The following is an 11984-nucleotide window of genomic DNA, read 5'->3' as shown; positions in this document are numbered from 1 at the left end:
TGCGCGAATTATACGCGGTCGGTTTCAATAAGGGTGGTCGATATGTAGTAGGGCTACTATACTCAGTGAGCGTACCCCCGGAGGGCAATTACCCCCCGGCCAAATACTGGTTAGTGGTAAGGTAAGAGTAAAGATTAGGGTTAGGGTTAGGTTTAGGGTTAGGAGTTTGGGTTAGGTTTAGGGTTAGGTTCAGGATTAGGATTAGGATTAGGGCCAGGGGAAGGGTACGGGGTAATTGCCCAGGGGGTAATTGCCCTAGACCCCTCAGTGAGAGCTGCCTGTTTAGGGGAGGTTGTACGTGCATTTGTTTGAAGAGCTGGCTTTCTGAATTTTCTCCTGAAACTTTTCTGCATCGATCACATGCATCGGATCATTTGCATCCCCATTCCCCAGGGTCTGGGCCGATTATTTGAACACGAACAGCATGCAATCTCCGCCAAGCCGCCGCGCCTTCTACGGAACAGAGTGGTCAAGTTAGCATCGATCATTCATGCGAGACGTAGACCAGTGCACGCAGCAGTGCGCAATGCATTGTTTGCTGGCAGGCAGGTACGGGTCGCCAGGAAAGTTCACTGAAGTCTTGTTGTACCGGTATGTATTGAGGGGAAAAACAATGATGTGTTTTAAAGATAACGTATTTGTAATTAACACCTCTAACATTACTGTCATTAGCTACATAGCACTGGGTAGATCTACAGAACCTCCAGAGATGACAGTATGACTGGACTTGGTCCCCTAACGTTACTCATGCTCAATAGTCTTACATTGATTGCATTCACCGCCACCTCTTTAGCTATACTACACAGCCAGCCTAGGCTAGCCCAATCGCTGTACATGTATTATCGAAATCGCGACAATCGCATGGCGTCTGGTCGGGCTACGCCACCTCCGTCCAGCTCCAATCTGACCTCGCTCGATCGATGCGTCGATCCGCACCTGCACCTCCAGGAAGCGTTTTTTTTTAAAAGACGGCACAGATTGGGGCATGGCGCGTGTTAAACCTATACTATGGGAAAAACGTTGGGTTAGGGTTTTTGGTTATGGTTATGGTTAGGGTTGGGGTTGGGGTTAGGGTTAGGGTTTGATGGTTAGGGTTAGGATTTGGGTTAGGTTTAGGGATAGGGTCCCCGATAGATTTTTAGTTTCCCCAATCTGTGCCGTCTAAAAAAAACACGCCTCCAGGAATAATCAGCATTGTTTTGTGAAAAAACTGGGGCCCCCATCATAGTTTTAGGCAAGAGTTCTTTTTCTTTTGGGACAGCTAGCCACCCAAACATGAGTGCGTGCATCCGTGCGTATCGCAAGCAAGGTTAGGCTAGGTTATTGACCCGCCCACTGTAGATCTAGTAACGTTAATGTAGCACTTAGCTTAGCAGTGTAATTGGGGTTGCTGTTCCAAAAGGAACTTTTTCCGTTTTACTATAGGCCGAGGCATATATGACAGAAGTCTACGGAAATTTACTAGGCCTATAGCATGCTAACCTGTTAAACTTACACCGGTAGGACCCTAGACCTAAAAAATGAAATATCACATACGTGTTGAATAGATCCGTCATATCTTGTCATGGGCTGATTTAGGGTAGGGCCCTAACCAATTAAGCCTGCATTGTACGTAAATGCCCCTTCCGATTTAATCAGCACTATTTTGATTGACAGATTACTACTACTATAAATACTACAAAGGCTTTGGTGGCTACCACTCTATAAACTCATTTGTGATTGGCCGACGGTGCAAGGAAACTAAAATCTAGTGAGAAGAAGCTTCCCCATCTTCAACCAGTCGGGAAAGCCTTCTCAAACGTGAAAGTCAAGGAAGTTGTGGCCCTGCAGAAAGGTGTATTAGAGAAAAGAGATGCTACCAGTATATGAGGGTGTGCCGTCAAGGATGACTGATGCGGGGCTGCCAACTTGCTTGCATTTCACCAATTTCTCACACTCTCGCGTTGATTTACCACGTACCACCCCCCATTACAAGCTCCTTTGCATTTTTCAAATGATAAACTCGTCCAATGTCGGCAGCCCTTCTGATGTCATTGCTACAGCAGTGAGAGCAGATCTTTCTAACTTCATTAACCCATTAGCCACTGAAATGTCTCGAAACCATTACTCCCTAAAACACCCTAAACCACCCATCCGTTTTTAAAAAATAGTTTTATGCTGTACTTATTTTTTATTTTCATGTAGAATAGGTTATCTATATAATTATGTAACTTGAGAGAGGTCAAAGTTCAACAGAAGTATGTCAGAATTACTTCTGTAACACACCATTTTCTTGGTAAAGTCTTCATCGGCAAAAATAAACATAACTTGTAATAGACAAAAATAAACATTCAGTGAACTAGTTTGTCATTTAGGAAGTTCTCGAGTGAGAGCGATATTGCTGTACAGTGTACCTTCCAGGGAACCACAGGCCATTATCTACAGAATATCAGTTGCTGAAGCGTTAAATTTAGATTGATCAATTGACTTTGTATGTTTGATTGTTTTTGTTTCAGCAGATCGCATTATGGCTAAGTCAGGGGCTCAGGAAGAAACGAGCGAGGCGTTTGCAAACAGGTTCAGCACCATCCTAACACATGGCTTTGTCGCACTGGCCGTGTCCCTTGGAGTTGAGACTGGCATATTTGATGCCTTGATACACTTGAAGGACAGAGAGAGTACAGCACAGGAGATCGCTGATGCTGCAGGACTCAAGGAGCGGTATGGGGCATATCTGTTTGTTTGAATTTTAGAATGAAACCCTTTGCCTTGCTGTTTACTGTATGTTCCCCCCCCCCCAAAAAAAAAAAAAAAAAAAAAAGAAGAGAAAAAAAAGAATGACAATGGAACTTTCTGCAACGCTAACTTTAAAAAAAAGTGAATCAACCAAAATGCAATTTCAAGGTATTAAACTATATCTCATAACTGATATCTTACAGAAAACCCTATCCGATTTGCTTCTGTGGTCACAGAGAAATGGGGATCCTTGTGGAGCATGTCAAGAATCCCTTCTATGCAAGTTGTAATAGTCCATTGTGTTATGGATGCCAAAAGCATCCAAGTGCTAAACTTGGAAGAAATGGACTCGTGACATGCTTTACAATGATCCACATTTCTCTGTGAGCACTTAACCATATTAAATGGGGTTTCTGCAAGATGTAGGTAAGAACAAAGAAGTACAGATTTTGTACCCTGAAATAGCATCAAGATTGTTTAATCATTTTGAAAGTTATCAGTGCAAAATCCGATTGTAATTTTTTTTGAGGGACAAACTGTACTTACATGGTTCGATTTTTAATACATTGGACCCTGCATTACAAAACTGTCAAAAAGTCAGCAGATTTTTTGTTTTGTTTTGTTTTTGTTTTGTTTTTAAAGTCAGAGTTGAATTCTGAAAGAGGAGATTTCTATTGCTGAATTGATAAATAACCGATGAAATGGATGTTCCTAACCCTATAAATATGAATGATGGAGAATCAAACATATTGGAATTCTATTTTTTAGGAAAATTGGGCTTTGACGTTAAATGTCTATTCAAGGCACTTATTGCTCCTTTGTCAATGTGGAACAACGATGGGATTTGAAACTCAGCGGCAATATTGAACCACTGTGAAGGGATTAGCAGATAAACTGAAAATTTAGCATGCTCATTTAAAAGTATTTGATTCATGAATATACCAAAAGTATATATTGCTTGCTGCTGTTTACTCAGTAAAGTTTCTGTTTTTTCATACACACTTAAATACTTCCCCCAACCAACAAGAGATAGAAACAAAATGTAGTTCTTGAAAATATAAATATACACTTGGTAATTCAGTTTTATATATATCCAACAGAAAATTCAGATAGAAAGAATTTAACACTGTCAGAAAATGCCCCAAACCTCAACTCAGCCTTGTTGACCTAGAGTATACATACATGTATTTAAAAAATATTGGAAAATCAATTTGTGTGACCTTTTGTGAGTTTGGTAATATAGGGTTACAGATTTTGAACTAAACATCAAACTTGCAATGCACTGCACTCTGCTCTTTATTCTAGAATTGTGAATGATTGGTTTATACACTTCCTTGTTTGGGGGAAATATTGGAATACAAGCTTTCTTGTGAAGGGGTCAAATAAGTGAAAGTGGTGTGTAAAGAATGAGACAAAATCAAAGTTCTTCTGTGTTTTGCAGTGGTGTTGTGTTAGTATGAGTGCTTGATGTTGTTCTCCCAGAGTTGATGACCAATGCGATGAGCAAACAATCAAGACAGGCAAGAGGATGTCTATATTTCATATCACATGTAGCTACCATGGGCAACAGCTACTTTGTATACTTTCTGAAAAACTTTTGTTGTTGTTGTTTCTCTTGTGCTTCAGTAGACTTCCTTACCTTGGTTCGCTTGACACGCCCATATTTTTCAATTGTGGGCAAAGTCAAAATAGCAGTCTTTGATTCTCTTCTTTCAAACTTCAGGTACGTGAAAGAATGGCTCGGCTGCATGTCAGTCGCTCACTTTGTCGATATCAACCCTGAAACGGAGAAGTATCGCCTTCCAGAGCACCGTGCACCCTTCTTCACAAGAGGAACTGATGTACATGACCTTGCTCTGTTCTCTAATGCCTTGCCCATGCTGTCTGAGGTGTACAGCAAGCTGGCGGAGTGCCTCAAGAAAGATGGGCCATCTGGTGAGGCATGCTGGGAAGGCGGACAGGGAAGGGGAGGGGGGCAGTGTATATTAGATCTACATATATTTGATCTATTTATGAGATTTTTTTTTTTTTTCTGTGTGTGTTTATGCGTGTTTGTGAAAAATTGATTACCCCTAGAGGGAAGTTTCTTACCGAATCACAATGTTGCACTTAGATTATTATATGCTCTATATATTAGTATTTCTTTGTTGGATATTCAAGCAAAATGTAAACTTTGTATAAAATTTGTATTTCTGAAGGAAGAAACATGTACAACAAAGTGGAATCCTTTACCAGTCATAGAAACAGTGTATGAGGGGATATTCATCAGTCGCAAAGGCTATATACATGTATACAGAAGTATCATCTGACAGTGCACCATGATTTGTCTTTTTAGAATGTTGACCAACGTGCTGTTATTTACATTTGATTCTGTCAATTCCTGTTACAAGTTTGTAACAGAATTGAGAGGTTAGTTGTCATGACTTGCATTTTTAAGGAAAAAACAAAAAACACCTCACAAATATTTGCTGATTCTTGTATGCTTTTCTTCAGGTTTACCATACTCTGACTACACACTCTTCCACTCCTTCATGGCATCCATTAGTGGAAGATGGGTTCACAACCACCTCGTCCAAGACTTTATACCATCGATGCCAAAAATTGAGGAGAAACTAAGTAAGATGTATATCCATTTCTTTGGTTTCTGTAAAGGTGACCTGACAGTTGCTCCTGAGATAATTGCTGTGGTCTTATTTTCTTCAAGGTCTTAGAGTTACGGTTATTATAGAGTTTCAGGTTTAGTTTGATGTGAGCATTAGAATCAGGGTAAGGGTTATGTTTGTGGATAGAATTTATGCTTGGCTTTAATAGCATGCCTATATTTCATGGGAGCAATTGTTGCAGGAGCAAATATCATGGAACCTCCATAATATGAATGACTTTAGATGTAAATAGGTACCACCCATGTCTGCTTGAACTTGTTACCTCCACCAAGGGAGGAGGTTATGTTTTCGTTACCGTTGGTTTGTGTGTTCGTTCATTTGTTAGTTAGTTAAGTTAGTTTGTCCGTGTGCAAAATAACTCAAAAAGTAGTGAACGGATTGGGATGAAACTTGCAGGAAAGGTTGAGAATGACACAAGTACCAAACGATTAACTTTTGGTAGTGATCCGAGAATTTTTGGGGAATTCATGAAGGATTTTTGATATTTTGTCAGGTAGGGTCAATGAACTTGGGAGTTCAGGCTGCGCGTATTTGAGGTTTGCATGCGCGCACTAAAGTCCGTGCTCTAGTTTCTGCTAGGGCGAGGCGCGCTGTGCGGCTGAGGGTTTATGACGTAACAAAGGCTTCTATATTGGGAAATCGGGCGACTTTCAGCACACTATATAAACACTTTCAGCAGGGTGCCTATATAAACGTATGGGTGGAAATCACTGTTATCTCTATGGAAGAACAAGATCAGTGGTCTAAATGAGTTGCATGCTTGGCGGAGGTCTGCGCTCTCAGAGTGTTTCTCTAGTTAAAAGAATTGATTTGTTCTATATTAAATCAAGGACTATATTTTATGACTTGTTCCTATTCCATGCAGAATCAGGAGTAAAGGTGCTGGACCTTGGCTGTGGTCGCGGTGTATCCACATTGGTCTTTGCGGAAAACTATCCAAACAGCTCGGTCATCGGCCTTGAGATCTCTGAGGAGTGCATCACCTTCGCTAGGGAGCAAGCCGAGAAAAAGAAGCTTGCCAACGTGGAATTTGTTCAGTGTGATGCTGCAGAGCTTCCAAGTGACTGGTCCAATTCAGTGGACTATGTCTATGTTTACGACGTTATTCATGACCTTGCCCAAGCAGACAAAGTTTTGAAAGAGATTCACCGCATCCTCAAACCAGGCGGTGTCTTTTCCATGATAGAACCAGACTGCGAGACGAAGCAGTCACGCAATGTTGGACTCGACAGGTTGTCTCAAGTGTACGCAATTAGTCTCTTTCACTGCTTACCAATTTCTTTGTACTTTGATGGGAGCGTGGGGTTGGGTACAGCGTGGGGCCGGGACAAAGCCAAGGAATACATCAGTAGTGCAGGTCTAAGTATAGATGCTATAGTAAAGCTTCCAGCCAGTGTGCAAGCTCATTACATATGCTCCAAGCCAAACTGACAGTGACCACTGGACTTGTTCGAATGGATGGATGTGAAAATTCTTATGACTTCTCTGAATTTTAAGCTTTTCCTATCAACTGAAGCAGTTGTACAGTACTTTACTTCAACTTAGTGTCAGGAAAAGAAATGGGTCTTGTACAGATTAACTCACTGTGTACCATGATCACATACTTAACTCAGTCTACAGCTTGCCAACTGCGTATTTTGCTCAAATGCACAACCATGTACAAACAATAAATCACATTGTACCACAGTACATTGAAGGTCCATGTGCGATTTAATTCCTCACAAACATACATGGCAGCTTGCCGTACATAGTGACTGAATAGCAGTGCCCATAGGGATTTTCTGTCTGTAGAGGTTTTGTCTTCAGAAGTCATGCTTTCCAGACCTACCGATATTCATAAAATTTTGTGTAATCATGACCAAGAATACATTTTTTCCCCCCGTTTTTGGTTGTGTTCTGAATACTGGCCATTTACAAGAGAAATAGCCGTAGCTTTCTCTTAAAAATTTACGTCACAACAAAGATTGCAAATTTTCTCTACAACTTTGCTTTTCTGCATTTCTAGCATAAACTCTTGATTAAGAAGTCACATGGTTTGAAAAACAAAGTGTTTTATAAAAGCGCTCATGAATGTGTTACGGTCATAGAATAATGTGGCACACAGGGTTGACACCACAGCACAAAAGAGTTAGGGCAGTGAGGCTGGAGGCATATTGTAAACATGTTGCAACTGTAATGATTGAAGATCAAAATGTTAACTTACTGTTGGAGATCCGTCGTATATACCTCACTCTCAAAATGATGACCTATTTTTATTTGATTGCAGGAAAAGCTCCATCCAAAATATTAGGGTCTCGGGCAATTACCCCCTGGGCAATTACCCCAGACCCTTCCCCTGACCCTAATCCTAATCTTGAACCTAATCCTAACCTCAACCCAAACTCCTGACCCTAAACCTTACCCTAACCCTAAACCTTACTCTAACCTTACCACTAACCAGTATTTAGCCGGTGTGGGGGGGTAATTGCCCAGATACGTACGGATAAATTCTAATCACTGCAAAGATTGATCAGAGTAGAATTACTTCATTGCAAGAAGCTTTACGACCGCTGTGAGAGGTCATAAAATGGCCTCATCGATGTTCTTTGCTCACACTATGGGCATCACATTTCTGCAATATAGTGCAAGCTAGTAGCACATACAGCCAAACTATTTGAGTTGAAGTCAACATACTGTAAACCGATGAATGTTCGTGTGCATTTTAATTTCGCAAATTTCGCGAGAGCCAAGATTCGTGAAATTAAAATGCATGCGAAAGTTCTTGTCTACACTATATGCATTGAATGTTAGAGACAACTCGTGAAAATTTCATGACTCAAAGAAGGCCGTCGGCCCCAATTCGCGAAAATTTCATGCTGCGAAAATATCGTGTTTTACAGTATGTGTGGGGCCTGCTTGTGGGAAGATTTTTAGCTTACGTGAGCTATTGCGATCACTCTTTGTCAGTCGTCCATTGTGCGTAAACTTTTTACAGTTTCATCTTCTTCTTGAGAATCCCATGACAGATTTTCACCAAACTTGGCAGGTAGCATCCCTAGGGGGATAGGATCTCAATTTGTTCAAGTGGGCACCATACCCCACCTGGGGGGGGGGGGGGGGGGGCCCAGAGGGGCCCAAACTCCTAACAATTAAGCAATCTAAAAAAAAAAAATCTTCTTCTGTAGAACCAGAATTGATAGAGCTAAGTTAATACTATGAGTTAGTACATTGATGACTTGGGACCCAGGGGAGGGGGTTTGGAGGGGTCCTAATGGGGCCCAAATTGTACATTTTCATCTCTTTCTTGAAAATGCCATGATGAATTTTCGCCAAACTTGGCAGGTAGCATTCCTCGGGGGAAAGAATCTCATTCCCATCAAATGGGTGCCATGCTCCACCTGGGGGGGGGGGGGGGGGGGGGGGGGGCTCCAGGGGGCTTTAATTGGGACCTAAATTGTGAATTTTCATCTTTTTCTTGAGAACCCCATGTTCTCAAGAAAAAGAAAAAAAAAAACTTGGCAGGTAGCATCCCGCGGGAGATATAATCTCAATTCCATCAAATGGGCACCATACCCCACTTGGGAGGCCCCCAGGGGTCCCACCCCCCCCCCCCCAAGTAAGGAATCTTTAAAGATTTTCTCTAGAACCAGAAGTGATTGAGCTAATTTAATACAATGAGTCAGTATATTGATGACTGTTGTTTCAAGTTTGTTCATGGCAGAATCAGGGGTGTCCTCCTCCCCCCCCCCCCCCCCCTTGGGACCCAAGGAAGTGGGGTGGGATGGGTCCAAATGGTGATGTAAATTGTGCATGTTCATAATCATTGGAAACCCCTTGATGAATATTCACCAAACTTGACAGGTAGCATGCCAGCTCTCAAAGCTACCCTCCACCGTAAGTTTCCAATGTTCTCGGGTAAGAGTCTGCAAGATTGCATGGAAGCTGAACTTGCGATACTCGGGTGAGTGCGAGACCCCCGGGTCTCTCATTTTTTTTTTTTTAAATCTGTGCTGCCAAAGGATGAATCATCTGTGATTGAAAAGTGAGTTATTTCAGGAAAATCTAAATTGCAGCACACTGCCAAGTGTTTAGTAATATCAGAAAGGTAAAACATTTTATTAAAAGACACCAAAGTTCTGACCATCAGTATTACAATATTCAAATGTCTATGTTAACAGTAATCATTGTTATTTTGAGGATTAATTTGAAAAGAAGAAAATTGAACATTTTCCGAATAATTCATATCAGTAGTGTAGAAACAGATGTAGTAGCCATGTTCAGGCTTTCAATCAATGAAGAGAAGAGAGTTGTTTAACTTTACTGCAAAATTATCTTTGAAAATAAATTGTGTAATTTATCAGATGCTGTAAGCATGATGTGTTATTAGTGGAAAACTCTTCAAACAATTATGAATAAATTCTCAATTAAAATTAGAGACCGAAGTTTTTTGCTGTCAATTTATGGATTGATAAGGGAATGAGTGAGGGAATGTGTCTCAGTGTCTGTTCATGTATAATGCCATATAGTGGGCTGTTTGTACTTTTGCAAACTTTGTCTTGACCGATATTCATGAAAAGACGAACACTGAAAATGTTGCAGTATACGTTACAGTTCGACCTCGATTATCCGGACATGTCGGGACCGGTGCTCATCCGGATAAGCAAATTGGCCGGATATGGGAGACACAATACTATGTACAGTGTATATAGCTGCCGTCCAAGCTGCCGTCCCAGTGCACTGGCAGCTAGGCAGGTAGCGTACCCCGCAACGGTGATGTAATCTATGCCAGCCTGCTCAAAATTGTAGTCCTTTCTTCACAAAAATAAAGTATATCTTTACGTGAAAATCAAACATGTTTTACCTCATTAGATATTGAGAAACCTATCATGCACATCTTATGAAATTAGTGAAATAGATCCATGAAAGTCACCGTTTTTTCTCAATTTTTGGATGGAAAAAAAAAGTCCTTCACTGCGTGAACGCGTCCGGATAATAGAGATTTCCAGATAAAAGGAGGCCGGATAATCGAGGTCGAATTGTATCCTCATTTTGAGAAATACTAGTACATTGTAGCTAACTGTACTGTTGATACGAGATAGGCATTTCTCATTCCATAGCTTCATTTCTGGATTGCAATTTCAACCACCCACAAAATTGCCTGACTAGTCCTGATTTAAGAAAAAATACGCTCACTAAATATATATATACAAGTACAGTGTGTGTATTGGCATATGCAGTACAATGTATGTGTATGTTTGTGTTATTTTAGTGATCTGTTTGTGTATTGTGTGCGCAACATACTGTATGTGCAACATGTATAAATATGTATGTTTGTATAATTACATGTATAAGTACAGTCAACCTTGCCCAAGTTGACCTCGCATAGGTCTATTAAAGTCGAAGGTCTTTGTAAGTCCTCTTGTCTTTATATTCTTATGATTTTAATCTCTTGTAAGTCAAATTTTCTGTATTAAGTCGAAGCTATTTCTTCAGTCCAAATAGAGTCGACTTGGGCGAGGTTGACTGTATATCCATGTGTATCCATATATTATTACTGTTAAAGGAAGACCGTGTCCGATAAGAGATTATTGTACTCATCGTGCTTTCAATGTACCCCTGCCAATCCCGAGATATATTCACAGCAGTCTTTGCTATCAGCTATCCTGCCAAAAGGTGTTTGTAAAGGCCCCCGTACACTAAAATACACATAAAACCTTTTATTAAATTTTCTTTCTTGATAGGACATAAGGCAGAATTGAATAGTACCTTTGGCACTTTTAGTTTATGTTGACTGGGACAAACTTTGAATAGCAATGATGAACCTTGAGGCCGAGGAATATGGCATTACTTAATAATGATTAAAAAAAGAGGATAAATGTGTATCTATTCATGAAAAAAAAAAGGTTCATGTGAAGGTCAGAAATCACCAAATTTAATTTGAATTCTTTCTTAGTCTAATAGCAGGAGGTAGTATAAACCAAAACTTGATGGATGCCCCTTTGTCAACAACCATCCATCAATGAAAATCCTGGCTACCTGGGCAGGTACACACTGAAGTTTTACAGTTTAACCCCTTCAGTGTCCAGGGACAGTGTTCACAATGCAATGGGTTTTCTGTGCAAATCTGCACTAAAAAGGAATAGGACAATGCACCATCTTCAATATTCTACACATCACCTAATCACGGAGGAGACTTGTCCTTGAAGAGGGAGTGGTCTCCATCACTGAATCCGTCTTGTAAATAACCACTCCTCCTTTCTCTTCTTCCACTGATTCAATACACACACACTCTATAGCACACTGTACAAGCGACAGGGAGGAACAAACGGTGGACAAAATGGAATAAATCATTTTCATCAATAATTTTAATATGCATGATATTTTCATAATCGTAATATGCAATGATAATATTGTATAACAATGGTGCTACACGAGAAACCGTCATCTCGCCTGCCTCATGATTTCGAGATGAAAGTTACTTTCCTTCTTTTCTTTTAAGAGTTTTTCATTTCTTTTCTTTCTGTGAGACAGTGGAATTTATTTTTGTAGGTCACATCCTAGACGTGTCACAGAAATTGTGAAATGACGATCAGCAGAAATCATACAAGCGAATCACAGTCTGTGAGG

The 11984-nt window shown here is 40.5% G+C and overlaps 1 protein-coding gene across 2 annotated transcripts; it reads left to right on the top strand.

Moving 5' to 3' along the window:
• The first annotated feature begins 309 nt into the window (after window positions 1–309).
• Window positions 310–8496, top strand: LOC140231011 (S-adenosylmethionine-dependent methyltransferase Rv2258c-like). 2 transcript variants are annotated; one of them, XM_072311165.1, is made up of 5 exons: window positions 310–591; window positions 2499–2700; window positions 4439–4650; window positions 5209–5331; window positions 6244–8496. In XM_072311165.1, exons 2-5 carry the CDS (start codon window positions 2507–2509, stop codon window positions 6807–6809), a joined length of 1095 nt encoding a protein of 364 aa, XP_072167266.1. In that variant the 5' UTR covers window positions 310–591; window positions 2499–2506; the 3' UTR covers window positions 6810–8496. The 2 variants fall into 2 exon arrangements, with proteins under 2 accessions (XP_072167266.1, XP_072167265.1); XM_072311164.1 differs by lacking the exon at window positions 310–591 and having other exon boundaries at window positions 2301–2700.
• Window positions 8497–11984: the final 3488 nt, after the last annotated feature.

This window comes from Diadema setosum, chromosome 7 (assembly GCF_964275005.1).
Source record: "Diadema setosum chromosome 7, eeDiaSeto1, whole genome shotgun sequence".
Taxonomy (NCBI): Eukaryota; Metazoa; Echinodermata; class Echinoidea; order Diadematoida; family Diadematidae; genus Diadema; species Diadema setosum.
Note: the sequence above shows the minus strand (reverse complement) of the source record. Positions and strands in the feature narration are given on the sequence as shown.